The 25349-nt window shown below is 55.2% G+C and overlaps 3 protein-coding genes and 1 non-coding gene across 13 annotated transcripts in view; 1 reads left to right on the top strand and 3 right to left on the bottom strand.

Annotated features, from left to right (window-relative positions):
- Window positions 1–4327, top strand: part of LRRC36 (leucine rich repeat containing 36) — a 31659-nt gene extending 27332 nt beyond the window's left edge. Inside the window, 3 exon segments of the mRNA XM_012504688.2 lie at window positions 1349–1463; window positions 4000–4169; window positions 4172–4327. Of these exon segments, the coding sequence (XP_012360142.2) occupies window positions 1349–1463; window positions 4000–4169; window positions 4172–4221 (335 nt within the window). The 3' untranslated portion in view covers window positions 4222–4327.
- A 4565-nt stretch (window positions 4328–8892) lies between these two features.
- Window positions 8893–12658, bottom strand: TPPP3 (tubulin polymerization promoting protein family member 3). 3 transcript variants are annotated; one of them, XM_030795404.1, is made up of 5 exons: window positions 12484–12658; window positions 12051–12145; window positions 10001–10194; window positions 9558–9711; window positions 8893–9442 (listed from the first exon to the last, which is right to left on the bottom strand). In XM_030795404.1, exons 2-5 carry the CDS (start codon window positions 12126–12128, stop codon window positions 9254–9256), a joined length of 615 nt encoding a protein of 204 aa, XP_030651264.1. In that variant the 5' UTR covers window positions 12129–12145; window positions 12484–12658; the 3' UTR covers window positions 8893–9253. The 3 variants fall into 3 exon arrangements, with proteins under 3 accessions (XP_030651264.1, XP_003262934.1, XP_030651275.1); XM_003262886.3 differs by lacking the exon at window positions 12051–12145; XM_030795415.1 differs by lacking the exons at window positions 12051–12145; window positions 12484–12658 and adding an exon at window positions 10273–11032.
- Window positions 9761–9916, bottom strand: LOC115832051. Its single transcript, XR_004027525.1, has one exon. It is a non-coding gene; the product is annotated as a U1 spliceosomal RNA (small nuclear RNA).
- An 864-nt stretch (window positions 12659–13522) lies between the features above and the next one.
- The window catches only part of ZDHHC1 (zinc finger DHHC-type containing 1), a 21970-nt gene continuing 10143 nt past the window's right edge, over window positions 13523–25349 (bottom strand). For 2 of the 8 annotated variants that reach the window (XM_003262885.3, XM_030795365.1), the window contains exons 4-11: window positions 20102–20277; window positions 18475–18576; window positions 17942–18066; window positions 17695–17853; window positions 17334–17446; window positions 14592–14674; window positions 14110–14329; window positions 13523–13997 (exon numbers count right to left, since the gene is read on the bottom strand). In XM_003262885.3, coding sequence (XP_003262933.1) covers window positions 13770–13997; window positions 14110–14329; window positions 14592–14674; window positions 17334–17446; window positions 17695–17853; window positions 17942–18066; window positions 18475–18576; window positions 20102–20277 — 1206 coding nt within the window. In that variant the 3' untranslated portion in view covers window positions 13523–13769. Of the gene's footprint in view, window positions 13998–14109; window positions 14389–14591; window positions 14675–17333; window positions 17447–17694; window positions 17854–17941; window positions 18067–18474; window positions 18577–20101; window positions 20644–22182; window positions 22235–23466; window positions 23634–24935; window positions 25340–25349 lie in introns of those variants that run through there. The other 6 variants (XM_030795385.1, XM_030795378.1, XM_012505042.2 and 3 more) reach the window with 6 other exon arrangements.

Below are 25349 nucleotides of genomic sequence, written 5' to 3'. Positions count from 1 at the left end.
GTTTTCCACCTTCTAGAACCCTCCTACTCAAGATGTGATCCACATTAGTATCACCTGGGAGCTTGCTAAACAAGTGGGGCCTCACCTCAGACCTACTGCATTAAAATCTATTTTTAGCAAGATCCCCAGGTGATTTGTAAGCATATTAAAGTTTAAGGCTGGGCACGGTGGCTCACGCCTGTAATCCCAACACTTTGGGAGGCTGAGGTGGGTGGATCACCTGAGGTCAGGAGTTTGAGACCAGCCTGGCCAACATGGTGAAACCCCGTCTCTACTAAAAATACAAAAATTAGCAGGGCATGGTGGCACGCGCCTATAATCCCAGCTACTCAGGAGGCTGAAGCAGAAGAATTGCTTGAACCCAGGAGGTGGAGGTTGCAGTGGGCTGAGATCGCACCATTGCACTTCAGCCTGGGTAATAAGAGCGAAACTCTGCCTCAGAAAAAAAAAAAAAAGTTTAAGTATAGAAGATTGGCATCATTACAACCGGAATTCCTGTTCTTTTACCTCCTTATTATTGCAGGCAATGGTAGTATATTGGTAGTACATTGGGGAAGCTAGGTATAAGTGTCTTAGCCACAAATTCAGTTTCTACAAGTATTAATTGAGTTATTACTGTGTGCCTGACACCATTCTAGATGTTTTCACATACTACGTAGGGACTGAAGGATGTACAAAACAAACTAAAATGGAGAATACAGTGTGAGACCCAATATCTATTGACTGCCTATGCTAAGTGAGGGTAGGTGTCTCATTGAATCCTCATAACAGTGCTAAGGGGCAGGGTTATTAGCTCTAATGAAAGTCAGAAAAATAAACCAACACGTGCAATATTTGTGTTTTTTTTTGAGATGGAGTCTCACTCTGTTGCCCAGGCTGGAGTGCAGTGGCGCAATCTCGGCTCACTGCTACCTCCATCCCATCTCCTGGGTTCAAGCGATTCTCTGCCTCAGCCTCTCGAGTAGCTGGAATTACAGGTGCCCGCAACCACACCCGGCTAATTTTCGTATTTTTAGTAGAGACGGGGTTTCACCATCTTGGCCAGACTGGTCCTGAACTCCTGACCTCGTGATCCACCTGCCTCAGCCTCCCAAAGTGCTGGGATTACAGGCCTGAGCCACCGTGACCAGCCCATGTGCAATACTAAGTGGCTGAATTTTAACTCAGATCTGTTGCCAAACCCTGTATTCTTGCCACCATATCTCCTATCTCCAAGTAAGGAAATGGAGTGTGAAATTGGGTGCCATGGGGCCCCCAGTTCTCAAGATGTCCATCTGAATACTTACATTCTGCTCAAAGACTAGCAGCTTGGAATCCTTTTCACCCCTGGCTACTGTGCCCTTTGTAGATGATCTTCTGCACAAAAACCAACAACTGACCATGCAGGTGGCTTGCCTGAACCAGGAGCTTGCCCAGCTGAAAAAGCTGGAAGAGACAGTTGCCATTCTCCATGAAAGTCAGAGGTAGGAGAGGGTCTGTCTAGCTTGCTTCTAGAAGCAGATATTTACTCCTTTTATCTCCTTTGTTTTGCGTGGAAAGTTAATATCTATGCACTTTGCAAGTGAACTCCATTCTGTGTGTAAACCTCCTGTATCTGGCCAGTTAGCTCAGGGATTATAAAAATGACGGCTTCCCAGGACACATCAGGGACTAATCGTCTTTGTTGGCATTGGTGGGTTGCAACACCTCGATAATTAGCTTCTCACTGGATCTGATGGGACCTTTGTTTGGGTCAGCTAACGTTTTTGGGAGGTCAGTACATACCCCTAAAATCGGCCATCTGGCTCCTCTGGAAAGTGCCTGCTATTGGTCACGGAAGACATCAACAGCACTTGGCAGGGAGTGATAGAGAAAGAACCCAAAGTGTGTTGTTTCCTTCAGAGGAGCTCAACAGCATCAGTCCTTAAAGAACAGCACCCCCGGCTGGGTGCGGTGGCTTACGCCTGTAATCCCAACACTTTGGGAGGCCGAGGCAGGTGGATCACGAGGTCAAGAGACCAAAACCATCCTGGCCAACATGGTGAAACTCTGTCTCTACTAAAAATACAAAAATTAGCTGGGAGCTTGCTAAACAAGTGGGGCCTCACCTCAGACCTACTTCATCAAAATCTATTTTTAGCAAGATCCCCAGGTGATTTGTAAGCATATTAAAGTTTAAGGCACGTGCCTGTAGTCCAGCTACTGGGGAGACTGAGACAGGAGAATCACTTGAACTTGGGAGGCGGAGGTAGCAGCAAGCCGAGATCGCGCCATTGCACTCCAGCCTGTCGACAGAGCAAGACTCAGACTCAAAAAAAAAAAAAAAAAAAAAAGCACCCCCAGGATACAGGCCAGGCAAAAAAAATCAGAAGAGACTTCAAGATAAGCACTCCATCCCCAAACCTTCAGCCTCCTACTTCACTTCCTGATTTTCATTTGGTTAGCTTTATATTCAGAGGATTAGACCCAGAACCATTCTGGATTTGTCTGAAAAGCTTTTCATTATAATTATTTCAAACATTACAAAAGTAAAGAGAATAGCATAATATGGTTCTCAAACTTGGGTATGCCTCCATATTAACTCGAAGGACGTGTTGAAATGCAGATTGCTGGGCCTCAACCCACAATTTCTGAGTCAGCAGGTCTGGGTTGGGAACTGAACATCTGCATTTCTAATTAGCTTCTGGGTGATGCTATTGCTGCTGGTCTGGGGACCACACTTTGAAAACATTAGGATATATTGCTTTAGTGATGTACAGTCAAAATACTCTCTTTTAAATTAACCAGAAATAATCCTTCTGAAACCATACAGGTTCATTTGTTTTATTTTGCACTTGATTCTTAGGGGATTTTAAAAATAATTTTGGTTTAATCTTGTTTTCATAATTAAGTAAAACATTTACACAGTCCCAATGTCAACTCTATAAAATAAGATAAATCCAGAAAAATCCAGCTTCCTTTCCTGTCTTTGCTGTCCTTTCCTTCCCTCCCACCATCCTTCTATTGTAGGTGTGGGTGTATATTTGTATTCCCCAATTATTACATAAGAAGACACAGTGTTGCTTTAACATTTCATCTTGAAAATCTGTTCATAGTGGTGTATAGAGTTAGTTCTCATTCCTTTTTCTAGCTGCATAGTGCTCAGTTGTGTGGATGATATACTACTTAATTAGTCCTCTATTGATGGACATTTAGTTTAACATATTTTGCCATTAAAAATAGTGCTATAATGAATAGTATTATGCATACGTTTTTTTCTTTTTGCCAGTGTGTGGATGGCTTTTAACATTAGATGGTAATACAGGCCAGGTGTGGTGGCTCGAGCCTGTAATCCACACTTTGGGATGCCGAGGCAGGTGGATCATTGAGGTCAGGAGTTTAAGACCAACCTGACCAACATGGTGAAACCTTGTCTCTACTAAAAGTACAAAATTAGCTGGGTGTGGTGTTGCACACCTGTAATCCCAGCTACTTGGGAGGCTGAGGCAGGAGAATTGCTTGAATCCAGGAGGCAGAGGTTGCAGTGAGCCAAGATCCCACCATTGCATTCTAGCCTGGGCAACAAAAGTGAAACTCTGTCTCAAAAAAAAAAAAAAAAAAATTAGATGGTAATACAGAGTTCAATGCAGCCATGACTATCACCATTAGTGAATTGCAGTGGCAGGATAGATTAGAAGTAGATGTTATGATTTGGGGTAGAAATTGGAGGCCTGATCAGGTGCCAGTGACCCAAGGCTTCTACTTACCTCATCATCAAAGTGCTTTTGAAAGAACAGAACAACTGCTAGCTATATATAAAATGGGAAATGTATTATTGCTTCGGTAAGTTTGGAATATAATCAAACAGAACTGTAATGAAGAAACTGTAAGTCTGCTTTTAAAATAATCATAAATTGGACAGTTCCTTCTATTTAAAGATGTGACTTCATTTCACATTTGTCTTTGGGAAACATTTTGGGTCTGCATGGTATCTCTCTTGCTTTTATGATTTCATGACTGCCTTTTTCCCCTGGGCCTCAGATCCCTGGTGGTAACTAATGAGTGTCTGCTGCAGCAGCTGAATAAGGAGCCAAAAGGTTATTCCGGGAAAGCGCTCCTGCCTCCTGAGAAGGGTCATCATCTGGGGAGATCATCGCCCTTTGGGAAAAGCACGTTGTCTTCCTCCTCACCAGTGGCACATGACACTGGTCAGTAATACAGAGCATCTTGGATGCTGCCCCAGAGCCTGGCTTATGGAGCTAGCATGGAACTCACACCACAGCTTCCCTGGTCCACAGAGGCTCTCACCGCCATTGCCACCAGTGTGGTGGTATGTACTTACAAAGATTAAGAAAGAAATGTATTCTGATTAGATTGTATTAGTCCTTCTTTTCATATCTCTATTTATCTCCCCCTATTGAGTCATTCTTTCCTTCTGCTCACAGAAATAGTTGGCACTTGGTCCCAGCTATTGTATAGATATTGCATAGAGACATTTGGCTGAAAATGTTGAAAGGGAAAAAAACACTAGACATTTTTCCCCTGTGTCATTTGGAACTGTGGTAGAAAGTTAAAAAAGAACATCCGCCAGATTTATCAAACAGGGTTTGATTCCCTCCCGCCATGGTGAAAAGCTGACATCTGGTGTCTGCCCTGGAGCAGCCAACAATTTAGTCAGGGAAAAAAGCAAACTCATGTGATGGGGCCCAAAGCTTCAAATTGGTACTAAATAGGTCTAAACAAAAGCCTAAAGATGCCCTGAAGAGGGAGAAAGAGTGAGTAATGGCCACTGTAGGATTGGAGAAGGTGTCAGTGAGGCTTGTTTGAATGGACGCTGCAGAATGAGTAAGAACGGTAGCAGGTAGAGGGGATGCAGAGCCTCCCAGGCCAAGAGTACACAGAAAAGTCTGGAACACCACAGGGGGATAGTGGGGCAGGGATAGAAGTGTGGGACATGGAAGAGGTGTAATGTCATGAGAATGTCCCCAGAGCAAGTGATCGTTCATGAAGGGGGAGACATGAAGAGGTTACTAGGCAAAGCATGTGGCTGAGGACAAGAGCAATGGGGAGAAGCTGCAGAGAGCAGCAGCATGTGCAAAGGCCGGGAAATGGAAAGGGACGTGGTTTCTTCAGGGAGCTGAGGGGCTGAGAGGAGGTAAGCAGGAGCAAAGTTGCACCGCTCTTTGAAGATTTTAGATTGGGAAGGCAGAGGAGTGACAGATTGTGTTTGAGAAGCTTTCTCAGGACCAGGCACAGGGGCTCACGCCTGTAATCCCAGTACTTAGGGAGATCGAAGTGGGAGGATTGCTTGAGACCAGCCTGGGCAACATAGTGAGACTCCATCTCTACAAAAAAAATTTTAAAGTTAGCCAGGCACAGTGGTGCATGCCTGTGGGCCCAATTACTAGGGAGGTTGAGGCATGAGGATTGCTTGAGCCCAAGAGTTCAAGGCTGCAGTGAGCTATGATTACACCACTGCACTTCAGCCTGGGCAACAGAGCAAAACCCTGTCTCCAAAAAAAAAGAAAAACAAAGAAGAAGAAAGAAGAATAAGCAGGAGAAGGAGAGAAGAAGAGAATGGGTTGATCATGTGTGAAGCAGGGACCAAAGGGGGAGCTAGGCAGCCCAAAGAAGAGGCAGAGGCAGGCCGGACTAGATATGCCGGTTCTGAATATGTTGGCTTTGGGCTCAGCATCCAGTTTACATGCAGGTGCCCTGTACTTTTAATCCTGATTGGGCATTTAAAAAATCAATGGGGAAAGATGATGTAAGTGGTTCTAGGTATGTTTCTGCTTCAGTGGCCTCCCAGCACGCTAATGTCACCAGAGAGCGTGTAGAAGGTGAAGGATTTTCAACCTAATGCCACATGGTTCCTCTCTTCACCTTCAGGGCCACATCAGACAGAGAGACAGGTGGAAGGATTAGATAACTTACTTGTACCCCTGATTCCATGCTGTGCAGGGAAGGAGAGCCCCACCACCATGACAGTCACAAGTTTCTAAGTTATAAATCCACAGACTTCTGGATTTTAAGTGGCTTCCCAAAAGCAGCTTGTACAGAGGAGCCAGAAGTTTCTTTGAGCTGCAAGGCTCTGAGGGAGCTAGAGCAAGCTTGTGCTCTGTGGAAATGTCGGTAAGAGCAGCCTCCCTGCACCCCTGCTGCGTCTTTCCTGGGCCTGTCTTTGTCTCCCAGGTAGGGCAGCATCAGCCAGTGGCCTTGCATCCCTGAATTGTTACATTTCAAGGTCTCAGCCCAGTGCACAGGCCAACCTAATGGACACACCAGGGGGCAGGGAGGAATAATGCACTGCTTTCCTCCACCCCAGCCCTTCCTGCATCCTCCATGAACGCTGGATGGTGCCAGCCCCAGAATCTGCTCAGGACACCTCCTAAGGGGAACAAAGAGCCTGGCCCAGCATGTGCCACCCTCCACCCCATTTTCCATTGTCATTGAAAGTGACCAACCCTGCCCCAGGCCAGGCACCTGCTAGGGTTGCTGGCCACTCCTGGGGAAGTCATCTGTGTTTCTGATTTTTTCCCTGTGTGGCACTTGGTCTACAGGGCACGGGTAGGGGTTGCGATGTCAAGGAGAGAGCCAAAGAGTTGTTGCCCTGAGGGGCTAACTGGACTCAACATGGAAAGCAGAGGACCCTTGAAACAAGCAGAAAACACATGGAGCAGAATCCCACACCCTAGGCCTGGCACTACCACCAGAAAGCAAGACAGGTCTGGGATGGAGACTGGTCCTCAGGGAGGTTCTATGTCCAGAGGCAGGGGCAGAGCCACTCTCAGGTTGAGAGTTCTCCCAGCCATACAGAGCAGGTTTTAAAGGCTCTGTCCCTCTGATCCTAACCTCTCCTTTGTCTAACCTGATTTTGCTAGCAAGGGTATCCAAAGCTTTCGACCACAAGGAGGCTGTTAGGGGAGGAGCAGTGGCATTGCTGGGCAGTGGCTGCCATGTGCCAGATTCTGCCAGACCCGTTTGGTCTTAGGGTCCTCCCAGCCCTGACTGGGCCTTAAATTCCCTCGGGCGTCATCACGGCATTTCGAGAAGAGGCGGCTTTACTCCTACGACGTGGGGTTTTGGGGCTCAGCCATTCTCTCTGTGTTCTTCCAAGCCATACTGCCAGTCACAGGAATGGAGAAGCCACTGGGCCCTCTACCATTGGATGGTACTGTCACCTGCAGTGGAATAGTGGGAGCCTGGCCCAATTTGGAACACAGTTAAATTTGCTTCCCTGTGAGGCTGTTTTGGTGAAAGCCAGAGCATTTGGGTTTCACTCCTATTATGTTCATTTTAAGCTTGCAATTCAAATGAATTTTCCAAGGCTAGAGGAATTGTTCCTCTGCATTTTTTTTTTTCATTAAACACCTTGCATTCTACCTCTTAACATTTGCTGGTGGGAGGATCTGCCTGAAGGTCCCTGAAGCTCTTCCCTGGGCCACTCAAGGAGACGCGGTCAGCTGGGTCAAGAAGAGCTGCGCTGTGAGGCAAGGCTCTGCTGTGGCCAGGTGCCCACTTGCTGCCTGCTGATTCCCACCTGACATCCCTGTCTCAAGCCATACTATTCCGCTACACCCCTGTCCCCAAGGAGAGCTGGGCTTAAGGGATGTGGGGCCACCTGGACAGGAGCATCCCCCAATAGCCTGTGGGATGAGAGGATAAACAATGGTGCTGCTTTGTCTTGTGATCTGGGTCAGGAAAGCAGGCATTTGGGAACTGGCCCTTTTATACCTTTTCTAGCCCCTTTGGGAGCCACCCTCTCCTGGGTAGGCCCTAAAGTCCCATCCAGCCCCATTTTCACAGCAAGGAAGGAAGGAGAGGTGGCCCGAAAGCCTTGGCTTGGGAATAACTCTGTCAAAACACCCAGAGCCTCAGTGAGATGATCTGGAAACGCCCAGGACCAGAGAGGCTCCCCTTCCCCTACCAGGGATGTGGAACAGATGGGAGGACATCAAAGAGGAGGCCCCTTCACTGAGGGATGCCCTACCCCCCACCACAGGCTAGTGCTGGGTGCCAAGCCAGTCCCAGTTTTGGAAGTCAATGCTGGGGCTTGCTAGAAAGACCCTGGCCTGGGAGGCAAGAGGCATGGTCTGGCCTCTAGTCTGCAGAAGCCCTTCCACTCTCTGGACATTTCCTCAGCTATGAAATTACGGAGTCAGATGAGCTACTCTCTTTTTTTTTTTTTTTTTTGAGACAAAGTGTCTGTTGCCCACACATACTGGAGTACAGTGGCGCGATCTCGGCTCACTGCAACCTCCAACTCTCGGATTCAAGCGATTCTCCGGCCTCAGCCTCCTGAGTAGCTGGGACTACAGGCACGCACCACCATGCCCAGCTAATTTTTGTATTTTTAATAGAGACAGGGTATCACTATGTCAGGCTGGTCTTGAACTCCTGACCTCATGATCCACCTGCCTCAGCCTCTCAAAGTGCTGGGATTACAGGTGTGAGCCACCGCGCCCGGCCTGGATGAGCTACCCTCTAAGGTTCTGCATTTTCTGTATTGTGAGCCAGAACCCAAAATGACTTGCCTCCGTAGCCCGTTTGCAGACTGAGAGCTGATGCCTGGCTCTGGGGCCTCTGCCAATGCTTGTCCCAGGCCGAGTCGGCTGTTTCATCCCTCCTACTGCTGTGAAAGTGGAGAGGGGGCCAACTCTCCAAACCCAAGGCACTGATCACAGGAAGGCAAGCTTTGATGTCAGGACTCCCATCAGGCCCAGCTAAAAGGCTTTGGACTTCCTCAGGAGTCTCCTCAGACAGAATGGCTCTGTGCTAACAGAAGGGGACTCATGAGTGCCTTTTTCTGGGCAAGGCTGCCAGGGGAAGGGGAGAGATTAGCAGTGTGTGGCATGCAGCGGGGTGATGACCCTGAGGGGGTCACTGGGGTGTGAATGTCATTCCCCCGTCATCGTCAAAAGGTGATACGTACCATACAAAAGGTGTCTTTATTGAGGTCTGGGTTAAAATTAGGCACTTGGCCAGAGCAGCAGCTTAAATAGGAGGCAAGCAGGCAGGGGTTAGCCATGCCTGGGGCTGGGTTGGGGTCATGAGGCTACAGGCACAGACTGTCCCCAGGTGGACAGAATTCGGAGCGGGAAGAGGAGGAGGAAGGGGCCGCAGAGCAGCCTGGGTCAGAGGCCTGGTAGGCCGGCCCCATGGGACTAGGCAGGAAGCTCTGGGTGGCAGGTCCAGCAGGGAGGGGACCAGGATCTCTTGCTCCACGTGCCCCTTAGACCCAGGCCTGAGCCTCTGGCAGGGGCAGCCGCACTTGGCGGGGCGGTCTTCCCAAGCCTCACTTCTTCACCTTGGCATCGTAAGTGCCTGCATTCTTGTAGGCGCTCACGTAGCCGCTGTCGTCCAGGATGTCCTGCCGTCCTGCAATGCCCTTGCCCTTGCCGCTCTCGTCGAAGCGCTCCTTGTGGGAGCCCGTGTATTTGCTGGTGTCCGTCAGCCGGTCTACAGCACCCCCTGTTTTTGCTTTCTGTTTGGACAGAGTTTCCCCGGGGCACCTGATGAGGGAGCCCAGCCCTTCCCACCCACAGCCACGATTCCCCACACCCCATTCCGTGGCCACCTGAGACCAGCAGGGCACTTACGGTGACGCCCACATTGGCTGGCTCTTTGCCTGCCACCAGCTGGCAGATGGCATCGAAGGCCTCCTCCTTGCTCTTCCCCTTGAATCGCTTGGTCGCCAGCTCTTCCAGGGCCTTCTTGAACTCCTCATAGTTGATGACCCGAGCAGACTTCCCCCTGCCAGGCATGTGGGCACCATGAGGGTTCCCTTTTCTTTTTTCTCCCCCAGGGGAAAACACAAACACAGTCGCTGCCACCACAAATTATGCAGTTGCGTTTCTTTCCCACGTTTGGGGAAATCGCAGGGGTCAGCACCTCTGGAGGGCAATAGATAAGGTTTGCCCTGGAAGAACGACTTTTGTGATCATGGTGTTCCCCTGACCCCTTCTTGATGTCCTCCCTGGTTCCAGCCCCCCAGTTCCCCACCTCCTGGGAACATGAGAAGCAGGGGCTGCTTAGGGCTCACTTGACTTTGGAGAAGACGATGTCCACATCGGTCCCTGTCACGGACTTTCCGTCAGCCACCTTGCAGTCCTTGCACAGCTTGGCCCAGTTCTTGCCATTCATCTCTTGCCCACTGGCCTTGGGGTCACCATGGATGGCAAACTTGCGGAAGCTCTCCTCCAGCCCAGCGATGTCTGTGCTCGCTGCCATGCCACCCTGTAGATACCCACCTGGGTCATCTCCCAGCCAATCTGCCCTTCCCCTCCCCCAAGCCCAGAACATCCCAGCCTCTACCTCAAACCTGCAAGACCTGGGCAGGTTCTGCTACAGAGTTGGTGCTGGAGCTGCCTGGGGAGAGGAACCAGTCACTGTCGCCCTGGGCCACAGAACCCCAAGGAAGAGCCCCGGGAGGCACGGTCTTGTCACTAATGCCAGCCCTGGCTCTCAGCAGGGTTCAGCAGATGAAATAATGATGCCCACAGCAGGCTGGGAACAGAGTGGCACTGTCCAGAAAGACTGTGAGGGCAGCAGCTGGGGCCCTGGCTTTGTCTGGCCCTGGCACAAGGCCTGCTTGGGTGGAAGTGAGGGTGGCAGAGCAGGCCCCCTCCCTGGAAGCTCCATGCCAAGCTGGGTTGGGGCCAGGCTAGGCTGCTGGTCGGGCAGGCATTTGGTGAGGACGGCATCTCCGTAAGGGTCATGAGGACCCAGCAAGAGCCAGTCTGGGCATGGGTGCATGCCCTGGGCAGGGGTGCAGCTGGCCCAGCAAGGCCTTGTTACTATTTGCTGTTAAACAAAAACATGAGGGGAGCGGGAGCTTGGGGCTGGCCTGGCCATAGTTTGTGAAGCCTGGAGACGGTTGCTAAGGGAGGGTGGTGCTGCTTGGAGAATGTTGCTAAGGGCAGGATGGTGTCAGGGCGGCTCAGGGAGAAGCTCCCAGTGCTGAGGGGCTGGGCTGGGCTGGGAAGCTGGGGCCCACGGGTGGGGCACGCCAGCACTCCCTGCGCCTGGGGCATAACCGTGGCTTCCTGGCCCCTTGCCACCGACTGGGGCTGTAACCTCCCACTATGGAGTTTTGGGGGAGCAGGAGGTTGGGGGCTAGTAGGGTGGGGGCTGTAGAGTTACGAACCCCAAGAGTCATGCTGGCAAGTGGGGCTGTGGCTGAAACACACTTCCTCATGTCTACACCTCAGACCTCCCCTGGCCACGCCCTGAACTTGGCCACACCCCCCCACATTCCCAGCAACCCTGTGCACTCAGCCCTCGCCTGCCACCCCCTGAGCCTTGTACCCCTGGCCATACCTTCAGCCCTCTACCCTCCATCCTCACACCCACAGCCACAGCCCTCGGCCACCAGCCCCCACATATATACTAACAAACCTGCACTGACCCCAGTAATGCCCACAGTCCAGCACTAAAGTGCCCCCCACACTCACAGCCCTCCGCTGCAGACCCCTGGCCACACCCTGAGCCTGCACAGCAGCCTTCTCCATCCCCACACCCACAGCCCTGGGGCTGAGGCCCCTGGCCACAAACCTGCATCCTTTCCTGAGACCCCTGACCATAGCCTCAGCCACTGACCCCCTCCAATACCCACAGCCCTTTATCAAGGCACCCTGACCCTCAGCACCCCGACCCTCAGCACCCCTTTGTCCACACACCTGCAGCCCTCTGGCCACACCCTCAGCCTGCAGTGAAGGCCCCAGTCCACATCCACACACTAACCTTATGAGACTCCCAGGTACTATGGGGAGATCCCCTGTGTAGAGACCTCCCCGCCACATCCCCCTCCTCCACTGCCACCTCCTGACCACACCCTCAGTCTCAGCAACCATCTTCTAGCTCTGCCTTTTACACTAGGGCTTCCAGTGACCACAGCCTGGGCTCCGCCCGGCTGCCCCATCTTCCACCGAAAACTCCTCCCCAGTGACCACACTCCCATCCCTAAGTGGCAGTTTCTGGGACTGTGAGCACCGGTGGCTCCTGCGTTGCAGGGACCACAACCCCAGTCCACACTGCACTCCCCTTCCCTTTCCCTGGGTGCAACCTCCCACCAGGGACCCCAAGACCCGCACTTGGTTCACCAAGGGTAACGTCCAGGGGAGCTTGGATGCCACAGGGTGCTTTGCCCAAGCACTGGGCGGATCCTGCATGCAGTGCTCACTCCTGTCTGTGGAAAGATGGATTCTTGGTCATCTCAGCGCAGTCAGCTGGCGCTGGGTTGCAGGCCGCAGCCCCATGGGTTTGCAGGCCATGGATGGAGTGGCCACACCCGTGAACTGGAGCCACCCGTCCCGCTCCCACTGGGACAGCTGGAGTCATCAATCAGCCGGACCAGGAGGTGGGGGCTGCGAGGCGGAATGCTTGGGGCCAGGGCAGGGCCGCTCAGCTGGCTCCTCGGCTGGGACCGCCGGAGGTTGGGACCCTTTCCAAGCTGTTCCCCCCAACCCTCATCGTGCAGGATACTGATTGGGGTGGCGGGCATCTGTGTCTCCTATGGGCTTCTACCTCGCGGCTGCTCCTGAAGTGTGCGTTCGGACGGACAGAAGGACGCAGGAATGGACAGATGGACGCGGGAGACCAGGCGGCTCCGCAGCTCCGCTCCCTGCAGGCTCCCGGGTGGGACTGCAGCCCAGGCGGCTCCGCCGTATTATCCCCTGTTTCTCGGTCTCCATAGAGACAGCGAGTCCCACCCCCGAGGCTGTCTCGGCGGGAGAGTGACCAAGGTCACGCCGGCCCCGCCCACGAGGCCCCGCCCTCCCCGCGCCTCTCCGAGAGCCGCATCCCGCCCCTCCCCCGCAACTCCGAGGTCCTCGCGACGGCAAGACAAGCGCTCTGCAGTTCGGGGCGCCTTTGGACGGCCCCCTGAGGAAACAGCCTCCCATCCTGGGATGTGCCTAAAGCTCTAAGCAGCCCCAGTCTCCAGGAGAGATCCAGCCCCCCAGAGAGTCAACCAGAGGCCATTGGGGAGCTGGAGCGGGGCACTGGTGGGGCTTGGGGAATCGGGAAGGAGCTCTCCCTCAGTGACAGGGGTCTACGGTTGGCTCAAGAGCACTGCCATCCACTGAACGGGTGGCACCCCCAGGCCACAACTCCCGTGCTCTCTTGGGTAGGATTCAGAGCCTGGAGCAGTGGGGAAGAAGGGAGGGGACTCCCCACGAGCGAATCGCGCTCGCCCAGACCCAGAATGCTGGCATTCGACGGCAGCCCTCTGCCGGGGAAAAGCTGCGGGACCTCCAGGCTCGGCCCCCTCCTTTCGCCGCCACCTCCCCGCGGCCTCGCAGCCTCAGCGCCCACTGCTGCTTTCGGAGCCCAAAGCCTGCTTTCTCTCTGCTTCCCAGTGCAAAGCCCATCTTTAAGAAAAATAACCTCCTCCAGGCCGCCTTCTAAGGCCTTTCTTAACCACGAGCCGCACCTGAGCACCTCCACAGGGCAGCCTGGGTGGCTACCTACTGTACAGGGACCTCCTCCCCGCCCCCGGTCGACTGGCCAGGGTCGGGCTTCTCGATGGCCCGTGGCCCCTGCCATTAAGAAAGTAAGCGCGACGTCCGCAAAAGCATACAAAAGTTTATTGGAGCATCACAGCCGGTGGGGCGGGTATTGCTGAGTCGTGGGGGAGGGAGGCCGATCCCGCCGGCCGTAGGGGCCCCTAAAGTGCACTCGGTGAGGCAAGGATGGGGTGTTGCATAGAGAGTCGGGCCGGCAGCTCCAACTCGGCCCTCTGGCCTCTTGGCCCAGCTAAGCCAGACCAGCCTCCCGGCCGCCTGGCGCCCTGGGCTCGCCGCTGCTCGGGCTCACGAAAACGGCGGGCGCACGCGCCTGCCGCGCCAGCGTGGGCTGTCGGCCCCGGCCCCGCGGGGCGGCCAGAGCGGCGCTGCCCAGGCGCGTCTGCGCCACTGGAATCTCGTCCACGGACTCTGCCGACGCCGAGTGGTAGGCGCTGGCAGGGCCAGCGGCGTGCACAGGGCTGGCGTCCGCGGAATCCGTCGACGAGCTGGAGCGGCGGCCGGGGGCCCTGGGCCCTGCGCAGGTGAAGGGAACATGAGCCCAGTGGCTGCGGCTCGCTTGTAGCTCTGCCTTCCCCTCCCTCGAGTTCCCAGAGCAGGACCCGGACAGGGAGGGAGAGGCACTCACCCGACGCCGGATCCGAGGTCTCAGAAGTTCGCACTTTATACACGCGCCTCTTCCTCTTTTTCTGCAGAGACACGGGGGAGACTGAGGGCCCCACATCGCCAAAAGAAGCAGAGGCGAGCGCCAGGGTAGAGGCTTCTTTCTATCCCACTCCACCTGGACCAGAGGCCCAGCACAGTCCCTCCTACCTGGGGTCGGATCCGGGGAGGCAGGGCGAGAGTGTCTGGGGAAGAGGGTGGTGGAGGTTCCGCTTGGCCACGGGTGGCAAGAAACTGGGAGGGACTGAGGGGGAAGCAGGAGGGTAAGCCTGGGGCCTCTTCCCCAAATCCCTCCCCACTGGAGGTGCTGAGAGAAGCTTCCCTTCCTGTTAGCTCAGAGAAGGGCCAGACCCATGCCCCGACCTTAGCCTACCCCCTTCTCCTGCCTCGATGGCCCTGCCATGCTAATTGGAGACGCCCAGTGGCACATGCCCAGGTTGCACTCACTTGGCATTCACTGCTGCTGGCCTGGCCTGGCCAGGGGGCTCTGGGCGCATATGTCTGAAGGTCCGCATGTAGAACTCCATCTCCTGGGGAAGGTGGAAGTCAAGGAGGCTGGGAGGCGAGGTGTGGCTCCCGAGCCTCCTGAGCCCTAAGCTCACGCAGTCCTGCCCTCACTGGCCTCTGTGGGACATCTCAGGCCTCATGCCAGGCTCCCAGCCATGCTGGGAAAATCCCATCTGTAGGGTAAGGCTTAAAACACCCATTTCTGGCCCTTGCCCCATCCCCAGGTCCTTACCTCATCTATTCAGCCTCTGCCTCCTGCGGGAAGGCTCCCAGCCCCCATGGGTCTATAGGCCCAATTGAGAGAGGCTCAGCCAGGGAGTGGTGGGAAGCTCAGAGCTGCCCGCACCTGCTCCTGGCGTCCCCAGGGATCCAGCCTCTGAACCAATTGTTTTCCCCTGGCTGAGAAACAGGCCTGAGTGTGCATCCACCAGCTCCCGCAGAGCTGAGTCCTGGGTGCACCCCTCGCCCTCACAGAGGACCAGCCACGATCCCGGCTGCCGAGAAGGGGCTGTGTAAATGCACATGCGGTGGTCTCCCTGCCACTACACCAAAAGGGAAGGTAGTAGGTGGTGGAGCAAACAGAGCCACAGCCCCATTGGGCACCAGGCTTATGGGCAAGCCCTGATCTTCACAGCAACCCTGAGGGTGCAGACGCGACCCCTGAAAGCAAAGGGGTCTTGAAGCCAGGGGGTTGCAGGAGTGGCCTAGTCCTGCACCCCCGCCCCCAGGACTCGCCCCAGCTTTGCCCAGGAGGACTCCAGGTGAGGAAACAAAAACCAGGGGAAAGCAGGCCCGGGAAGGGCGTGGTGCGGGATGGGGGCGGGTCCCGGGCGGGGTCGGAGGGGGAGGGGTTGCCGAGAGCACCCGGACAGCTGTCGCCAGTTCAGCAGCCGTTTCCATGGAGACGGAGGCGTCCTGACTAATGCAGAGAGGACACTGTAACAGCAAGGCCGTCTCTAAAACAAGCCTATGTTTGGGGGCAACGGCTCCAGAGAGGGGCCCCTCCCGCATTCCTGCTGGGGTGGGGGTGGGTGGCTGCCTGCAGGGCCCTGACAGATCTGGGGGAGGAGCCCAGCCAGCGGCCCCGCCCAACCTCTGCCCTGGCTGCTGCTCTGCAGAGGGTTGTGGGGGCACCAGCCTGGGCCGAGGAGCGCAGGGTCAGGGGTCAGAGGCCAGTCACAGAGACTGGAGACCTCAAGATCACTCTCCCCCACACCTCTTTTCTGCCCCAGTGTGGACTCAGTGACCCTCCAGGGTCAGCAGAGGGGCAAAGCCCACTGGGGGGCCCTAGGCTCCAGAGGGGGAAGCAGAGGAGGGGGCAGTGGTAGAGGAGGTCTCAGAAGCTGAGGGGCCAGGATGGGAAAGGCGCCAGGCCCTAGCCAGCTCAGGAAGTCTGAAAGCGTCCCCAGTGAGTCCCCACTCAGAGCCCTGTCCTCTCTCGCCATGGCTGTCCAGAGGATACTTCCTCAGAGACCTTCAAAACCGTGTATATTCCTGAATGGTACTGGGCCCTCAGCCTCAGCTCTCTGCTTTGTAAAAGGGGACAAGAACACCACTCCTGTCCCCCGGGTTCACCTCCCTCAAGTCACTGCAGAGGGACACAACAGAAATTAAATGTCTTTGCTGTGGCCACATTTGGCCCCAAAGCCTTGGCAGGGCAGGGCCGAAGGGCCCACCCTGCCTTAGTGGATGCTGCCTATGAGGCTTGAGAAAGTCTCCTGCCTACTTCTCTGGGCCTCCATCTCCTCTTGATGTGGGGCTGGAAACAGTATCCTCTCCCCAGCACAGCTGCCACCATCAGAGCACAGCACCGGGGCAGATATACGGTGGTGTAACAGTGGAGTCGCCACCCATAGCCAGCACACCCCAGGCCCAGGCCTGCCCAGTCTTGGCAGCCTGGCCCACAAGCAGTGTCCAGCCCTGGTGACAAGAACAGGAGAGGCAGGGTCCTAGGCCCTCCCCAACCCACCCACCAGCCTCTGTTTGTGTCCAGTTGCCATGAGGCCTCGGGATCCAGGGCTCAGCCTTCCCCCAGCAAAGCCTGCCTGGGGCCCGCCTTCCTAGTCCCTAGGGGCTCCTCTGACGACTGGATCACCCCCACCCCAGCTGCTGACCTCAGGAAGCCATGGGGTGTGGGAATGGGGATAGGCTGGTCAGCCACTAGCCTGGCCAGGCCGGCCAGAGCGTGGAGACCTTAACTCTTCCCAGACCCAGCTTGTGGTTAACCTTCTAGGCCTCAGTATGCACATCTGCAACAGAGGCTGTTCTAAGCATAAATTAGGGTAATGGGTATAAGCGTTCAAGGTCATGGATGAGGAGAAGTGATGGCTCCATCCTGGCCACCCATCACTGACCCCGTCGCTGGTCCATCCCTCTCTCTCCTGCTGCAGCCCCAACCTGCTTGCTTCCAGGCTCCCACATCCCATGCCCTACCGTGCATGCTTGGCACCTGGGCAGGTGTGTACGTGGGGTCCGGGAAACACAGGGCTCCCTCTGGCTGTGCCCATGCTTGGGCGAGCGGACACACGCTCAGCACAAGCCCAGTCCCCACTGCCCCCAGCACCCCCGCCCCCAGAGGCTGTTCCAGGCTTGCCTCCCTTGCCCTGTCTCCTCACTGGCTGCTCACTGCACAGCCCAACACCCCCCACACCCAGGCCCCCTCCCACCCCTCATCCTCTATACCTGAATGGGCCGCATCTTGGGAGGACATGACTCGAGCTCCCTGTGAACCCCCTTGGCCTCCTGTGGTGGGCGGTGCTGCACGATGTACTCATAGGTGGTGAGCTTGTGCCACACTGGTGGGGGGAGGAGAGGGCTCAGTGCGGTGGAAGGGGGACCCTGGAGCTCAGAACAGGAGGGAGGACAACTAGCCCCAGGCTGAAACCAGTGTCCCCAAATACACAAAGCCATCGGGTGAGACCTGGCCACCATAGCGAGCCCATACTGGGCAGGGGCATGGTTTCAGGGTCCACCATCCAACTGGGCACCTTCCTGCAATCTGAGGACCCCTGCGCTCCAGAAGGCAGGTGCGGGAGGCACTTACTGAGATAAATGTGGAAGCAGAGCAGGTGCCCCAGGAGGGCTGTGGACAGGAGGCCCAGAAGGATGAGCAGGGCGGCTAGGGCCAGGATGGCAGGGGCCTGGGTCTCCACGGGGGCGGCGGGCAGGAACACGAACCACACATCCGTGTGATTCTTCAGGACTGCAAGGCACAGGCAGCGTGTGCTCAACCAGGGACGTGATAGGTGACCAGGGTTGGGGGTGAGAATAGGTCTGGAGCCTAAACTGACCTTCAAAGTGTCGGTTGGTGCGCAGACGCATGGGGTTGACAAAGAACTCCACGAAGACATATGTGGCCACCAGCACCAGGAGCAGGACGCCCAGTAAAGCGGATGCAACACTGTGTAGAAAGAGCCTGGGCCCAGCCATGGGTAGCTGTCAGCTCCAGGGAGCTCCAGCCTTGGAGGGCCCATAGGAGTTGGGGCTGTAGGGTCATTGCTATGGGCTCAGAGGGCTGAGGGTGACCCCACAGCCCCAACTCCTCAGAAGCCAAAGGCATACGGCAAAACTGAAGATGGGTGGCCACCCCATCAAGCAGCCCACCTTTCTCTGGGCCAGCTCGGTGGAAGATTCCAGGCCCACCCTTGGCCATCTCAGCCGGCACCCAGGAGCATCACTCTCTGGGCAGCACCCCCGCATAAAACGGGCACAGGTCCTCGAAGCATCCCCATCCCCGCCCGCCTGCCAGGCGGGCTGCAAGGTCTGTGGCTCCCACCCTCAGACAGTGCATCCCGAGGCCCGCGTGCGGCCGAGCTGTCCTCACCGGTAGTTCCGCTCGCCCACACAATTGTTGAGCCACTTGCAGTGGTGGTCGAAACCGCACACGCACTTGTTGCAGGCACTGCAGTGCTTGGAGCGAGCGCTCCTGCAGGGAGAGGGGGCACAGCGCGGTTGGCCGGCTCATTCCCCGCTCTGCGGCCCAGCTGGTCGGGGCGGTTGAGTGGGGTCCGTGGAGGGACCAAGCGCCAGGCCTGAGACAGCCCCGAGCGAGGCGACGAGGAGCGCGCGCGCCCTCTGCAGGCGCTGCGGGGTGGGTTCCCTGGAGGAGGCAGCGCTCCCGAAGAGCTGGGGGAGCCCGGAGGCCGCAGGAAGGGTAAGGAGGTGCACCCCTCCTGCTCTGGGATTGTGCGCTTAGCTGATGCGCCATGAAACGGAAAACGGGCGTCCTTTCCAAGTAAAGACCCCGAGAGAAGCCAGAAGATGCAGGTGTGGGCCCAGGGAGCTGCAGACAGCAAGGTGGGGGGCCCAGGGCCTGCACTGCCCTTCCCGACACCCCTGCACTGCCCTTCCCGACACCTCCGGCAGTGGGCCCGTTTCCCTGCCATTCTATGGGAATGGTACTGGCATTTTTCCAGAAACTTCAGTCTGTGTGGACTAAGAGAAAAGAGGCAAAAGAAGCGCAGGCTGCCATCCGCATGAGTATGCAGGTGCTCACCACAGGGGCTCAGGGGAGTCTCTCAGCCCAGGGAGGCACCTGGGAAGGCCCAAAGGCACAACCCCTCCCCCAGAACAGGGCAGAGCCCTGCAATGGGCAGCAGCTGCTGGAGCAGCTGCTCAGAAAGTGTGCTGGCGGGTGCCCAGTGAATGGCAGGATGGCCTTATGTCCAAGTCCTTAGCGCCTTAAGGCTAAGGGCTTGCTCAGTCTGCAGACAGGCCCCTTCAACAGGCTTCCTGGGGGGGGATGGCCTTGGGCCATGTCCCCATCCCTGATCGCCCACCCGAGACCTGGAGACTGGGGGGCTCCAGAAGGGTGGAGAGGGGCTCCTAGAGAGGTAGCTGGGACCAGCCAAGGTGGCAGGGGCGCAGGACATAGTGACTCCTCCACGTTAGCAGAGGGACCTGAGCAAGCTACCTGGCCCCCCTGGGCCTCAGACTCCTCCTGGGTAGACCCCAGATTAGCAGTATCTACTTAGGGGCCTGGCCGGCCAGATGTGAGTCTGGCTTCGCTATCAGTGGCTGCGTCTGGCCTATCAGCCTTTCTAAGCACTGGGCTCTTCCTCCTCCATGAAGTGAGAAAGCCATGCAGGGTGGCTGCAGGAAGAGCTCAACACACAGTGAGTCTCAGGCATCAACACCCCTGCCCACCCCTATATGGGAATACTGGCGAGAGATGTGGGGGTGTCACTGGCAGAGCCGCTCATTAGAAATGTTTGGGCAGGGCCAAATGTTTCCTCCTTTAACTGCTAGAATACTACTCCTCATCTTCTGTTTCCAATCACCTTCTCCTCACCTTCTCAGGAACCCAATTCTCTGTCACGCCATCAAGGTTCTTGACTGCATAAAACATGAGGGTTCTGAGGCATCAGGGATGGCTGTGAAGTCCTGGCACCCCCTCTCCACCATGTACCCCACAGCACACTCGGCAGCCACAAGCACCCACACACACTCACACATCCACGTCGCACAAGTTGCAGTGCAGGTCTTCAATGACATGTACATGCTGGCTTCGGTTGAAGATGGGCAGGGGCCCTGCATAGCTCTTGTCCCGCACGTTGGCATCTGCTGGATCGATGGAGACGGCAGTGAGGTGCACCACAAGGTGGCTGGCAAAGATGGCACCCATGCACTGGCCCAGCAGGTTAAAGACTCACTCCACTCTGCCGGCTGGGAGTCCTGCCCCGTTCCTTGCAGCCAGAGAACTCCCCACTGCCATGCCAGCCCGCTTTGTGCAGATTCTCTACCTGTGCCACCTCCTACCTCCAGTCCCCCAAAGCCTCCTCATCAGACCTCTCCAGGTAACCCCTGTGCCCCAAATGGAAAGAGGGAGGGGCCATCTAGGAAAGGAATCCACAGCCAGCCAGCAGTGCCTGCTGTCGCCACCTAGGTGCTCAATCACAGGGTCCTGGCCTCACTGCTCCAGGCCTGGTGCAGGCCCTGGCTGGTCTGACCTCAGGCCGGTTTCTGGTTTCAGATTCCAAATGGTGATGTGAGACTGAAAGAGATCAACCCCACCTAAGGTCCAAGAACCTGAAGTTTAAGTCCCAGCTTCTTTATCTTGCTTTCACAGGAAGTCACCTCCAAGAGGGATGCAGCCACCCCCCTTTTCAGTAGCTGGGCTAGATGGAGAACCCCTTGCAGACAGGGGTTCGGACACTTGCTACCTCCCCTACCAAGAATCTAGGCACTTGGAGTCCTGGGCTGAGTGTCTGGGATGGCCTGCCATGTTCAGGGCCTGGCCAGGGGCAGCATGGCTAGTCTCTGAAGCTGAAACACAGCTCTTCCAGGACCTATCTGCTCAATGACTGGGCCAAATGCAGGAGACAAGTTTGCTGACAATTTGCTACAAAGTCTGATGTGTAAAAATTCACCCATAGATTCCACCCAGGCAGCCATCCACTCTCCCTCCCTTGATCACACCCGCTTCAGCCCAAAATTCCACTCGTTCTCTTGCTAGCCAGGTAGACATCATTCCTCCATCATTCATGCTCTACCCATCATCCATCTGCCATCCTTCATTCATCAGCTGTCCAATCTCTTCCTCCCTTCCTCCTCCTCCCAGCAGCCAAATTTCTCTACATATCCGCATAAACCAGGCTCCGCCCTAATGTGCCACAGCACAGCTAAGAGAGACAATCCTGTGGCCATCACTACCCCTTCTATCCCTATGGCCAAGTCTTCATCTCTTGCCTGTGCCACTCTACAGCCTCCCAACTCTGTGCCTCCTGTCTGAGTTCCCTTGAGTCTATGCTTCACATGGTTGCAGAGTAAGTTTTTAAAAGCTCAGACCCAAAGCCCTCCCTGCTTGCACCCCTACAGTGGGTCTCAACAGCTCTCTGGCTGAAATTCACTCCTCCGCTCGGTGCTAAGGTCCCTTTCCCTCTGGCTTCTCCCAAACCTCTCTGCTATCACCAGCTACTGTGCTCACCATGCCATCCACTCTTTAGACACTGAATGAGGGCAAACATTTACTCCCTGCCTGCTCCAACTCTTCTCTTGCCTCACCCCCAGGGTCATTCATTCACCTGTCTACTGAGGTCTTCTGTTGTGTGACAGGCATTGAGGGATATGGCAGGGGCAAGAGTCCCTAGCACTGAAGAGACTGCAGTCTGGTGGAAAACATGGATTTTTTTTTTGAGACGGAGTCTCGCTCTGTTGCCCAGGCTGGAGTGCAATGGCGCGATCTTGGCTCACTGCAACCTCTGCCTCCCAGGTTCAAGTGATTCTCCTGCCTCAGCCTCCCGAGTAGCTGGGACTACAGACGCTCACCACCACACCTGGCTAATTTTTGTATTTTTAGTAGAGCCAAGGTTTTGCCATGTTGGCCAAGGCTAGTCACAAACTCCTGACCTCAGGTGATCTGCCTGCCTTGGCTTCCCAAAGTGCAGGGATTACAAGCATGAGCCACCACTCCTGCCCAAAAACATGGATATCAATCAAATAATGGGTTAATTACAATGAAGAAAGTTCGTGGGACTATGCCAGTTTATAACCAAGTGACCTCATCTAGTCTGAAGGGGTCCAGAAGGCTTACCTAAGGAAGTATTGTCTCAGCTGACACTTGGAGAGGAATGGATTCCAGGGACCTGGCAGGTAAAGAGGAAAGGGGGCCTGGCTAGGGACTGTGGCTATGGGGAACTTGTGGAATGCCAACCAGCAGTTCGGCTGAAGTGTGCCTCCAGCTCACAGCTGTCTTGCAAGAATGCAAGAATGAGGGTCTGTGTGGCCAATTTCTGGCTTCTCAAAAGGAACCAGAAGTCTGGGTTTTTATGTGAGATCTCTCAATGTTTAAATGTTAAGGAAATAAATAATTTAAAAAACATGCCTATAGAAGGAACATTAAGATCTGTGCATTTTCTTTGTTAACTATCCTTCAATTCAAGAAAACAAATCTGCAGGCTGGACTGGCCCATAGGCTGCTAGTTCTCGGCCTCTAATTTAGCTGGGTGTTGGGAGCAGGGAGAGAGACAAGGGGCTTCCAGGCAGAGACCAGTGCCGTGGAAACAGAAGAGGACAGGGAAAATCACATCAGAGGAAATGGGGGAGAGAGGCAGAGTCCAGCATGCGGAGCCTTGACGCCATGTTGAGCCTCATTTCTTTTCTTTTCTTTTTTTTTTTTTTTTTTTGAGACAGGGTCTCCCTCTGTTGCCCAGGCTGGAGTGCAATGGCGCTATCTCGGCTCACTGCAGCCTCCACCCCCCCACCCCGGTTCAAGCGATTCTCCAGCCTCAGCCTCCCAAGTAACTGGGATTACGGGCGTGCGCCACCACACCCAGCTAACTTTTGTATTTTTAGTAGAGATGGAGTTTTGCATGTTGGCCAGGCTGGTCTGGAACTCCTGACCTCAGGTGATCCATCCGCCTCGGTCTCCCAATATGCTGGGATTACAGGTGTGAACCATCGCGCCCGGCCTTGAGCCTCATTGCTTAAGGCAGGAAGAAACCATTAGAAAGCTTGGAGCTGGGGCGCAACATTATCAGATTTGGTTTTTGGAAAGAGCAGGAATGCAGATGGGGGCTGGCCGAGGTGAGAGTGTGTGTGGGGGACCCGTTTAGAAACTCAGCGGTCATCCAGGGAAGAGAGGCAGTTGGCAGTGGCAGAAACCAGGAGCCAATTCAGTGTCTATTTAGGAGGCAAAATCAACAGGGCTGCATGACTGACTGGATTTAAGTGAGGAAGGAAGGGGGAGGAGCCAAGAGCACGTGGGGAGAGGTGGGGCAGGGGAGGAGGGGAGCCACAGGCCGCGAGTGTGCCTGTGGACATGCGGTGATGCTGGTGTAGGTGGCCTCCGCCTGCCCTCACAGTCTGCTGCACTTACCATGTGGCGTGATCACCATCTCCAGTGCACCAGCCCTCCCTTCAGCTGGGGGCCCAGCACCCTAGGGCTCAGCTTGCATCCCGAAGGCCCAGGCCAGTTCCAGGCCCAAGGTGGGTACCTGGTACCCATTATGACCCTACCTCACTCCTCAGGGGACCTGAGAGAGCCTGCAGAAAGGAGAAGGCTTGATGGAAGGAAGGAGAGCGTATAGGCTGGTCAGGCACGAACCAGGTGGTTCTGTGAGCCTCTGCAATGCTCAAAGCAGACGAACCCTGAATGTGGAGACAAAGCCCTCAACCCGCCCCTCTCAGGACAGTCAGGCTTCCTGGGCAGCCCATCTGGCCTCACTGGGTGCCCGCTATGTGATCTCAGGAAGTCACAGAACCTCTGTGCCCAGCTTCTTCATTAGGAAATGGGGAGAATACCTCCTTACAGGATTACTCTGAGGACCAAATGAGATCATTCATGTAAAGTGGCTGACGCAGGGCCTGGCACATGTGAGGACTCAATAAGGGCTACTGCCTTCTATTTATCATGATTTGATCTGCTTCTACTTGTCCAAGCCATGGGGTTTTTCATCTGGTTAATCTGGTTTCCCAGGTATCCTGATGGGAGGAACCCAGGTGATCCCTAGTGAGGGGCGTGTCCATTCCAGATCACAGGAGGAATGTCCCATGACACATTCCCATGTCCCATGACTTAACAGCACTAAGACCTGTTGGTCACCTCAGGCAAAGTCCAGTTTTCCATTCACAGAGCTGATGACCAGCCCCTGGGCTCTAGTGAACAAGAAGACTCCAGATGGCACTGCTGTGTCTGAGGATGACAACCTCCTCTAGGGTCCCCCTCCACACACCTACCCTGTCACTCACCAGCCCAGGGCTTTGCGGTTTCCTAAAAGAGCATGTTCACATTTGTGGCTTAATGAATTCTAGTGCTCACATATATCCTAAAGTGCTCCAGGTAGGAGCCTTCCCATCAGACAGAGGAGGAGGCTAAGACCCACAGAGCTGGCAGGAGCTGCTCGGTCCTGTGCAGCTCTGAAGGTGCTGAGCAGGGACAGAGCTCACCACAGGCTCGATGTCCCAGGCTTTTAGGCTTATCCCTGCCAACCACCCTTAGGCCGCCCTCACCTTCCCCACAGGAGTCATCTTTGTGAAGGACACTCAAATAGGAACTCTCCGGAAAAGAGCACAGAGATGCCTGCTTCACTGCAACCCCTGGCCTTGCAGCCACATCCTCTGCTCCTGGGAGCTGTGGCCAGGGAAGGGGCAATCACACCACTGGGCTCAGGCAAGTCCGGGTTTGTCAGTATTCCCAGAAGCATTCAGGGTATCTCCATCCCATCTCTTGTCACATTCAACCTCACTCTAAAAGGGTCTGATGTACAGAATCAATGTGCCCATAAACAGTCCTGGGCACAGTCTGTCCATAAATAAAACCATATTTTAAGGCACCAGGACACTTACTATGTAAAAGAATTCTACGGTGACTCTTTGAAAAGTGAAAAATTCTTTGATAGATGGACTAATTACTCCCTACTTCATCCTTTGTTCAGCTCTGAACACAATTAGCGTCAGGATGGTTTGAGGCTCCTCCTTCTACGACTGCTCCTGTGGTGCCTCTGTGGACAGGATTCACATCTTTGCAGGGCTTGACATGCTCCTAGGTATTTTAGGCATGCCCACTCACCCTATCAGGTGGAGAGGTCAGGTGGAGGCTGGAGGCAGGCTGGGAAGCAGCAAGTCCCCAGGACTGGGCCTGCCCTGCTCCACTCTCCTGACTGTGCTCCTCGAGGCTCTGAACCCAGCTTTGGGCCTCCGCTGTGCCGGCCATCCTTTGCCTCCCCACTTCCACACACCAGCCCTACACTTTCCCAAGGA

Source organism: Nomascus leucogenys, chromosome 2 (genome assembly GCF_006542625.1).
Source record: "Nomascus leucogenys isolate Asia chromosome 2, Asia_NLE_v1, whole genome shotgun sequence".
Taxonomy (NCBI): Eukaryota; Metazoa; Chordata; class Mammalia; order Primates; family Hylobatidae; genus Nomascus; species Nomascus leucogenys.
This window is presented reverse-complemented; position numbering and strand designations above follow the sequence as displayed.

Bases quoted from the DNA above. Each gene is read 5' to 3' on its own strand.
- TPPP3 (XM_030795404.1), bottom strand. From the start codon at position 12,128: ATGCAGGATCCGCCCAGTGCTTGGGCAAAGCACCCTGTGGCATCCAAG. The intron at 9,712-10,000 runs GTGAGCCCTAAG...CATGCCTGGCAG, and splicing joins ATCGTCTTCTCCAAAGTCAA to GGGGAAGTCTGCTCGGGTCA. The intron at 9,443-9,557 runs GTAAGTGCCCTG...CTGTCCAAACAG, and splicing joins CAGCCAATGTGGGCGTCACC to AAAGCAAAAACAGGGGGTGC.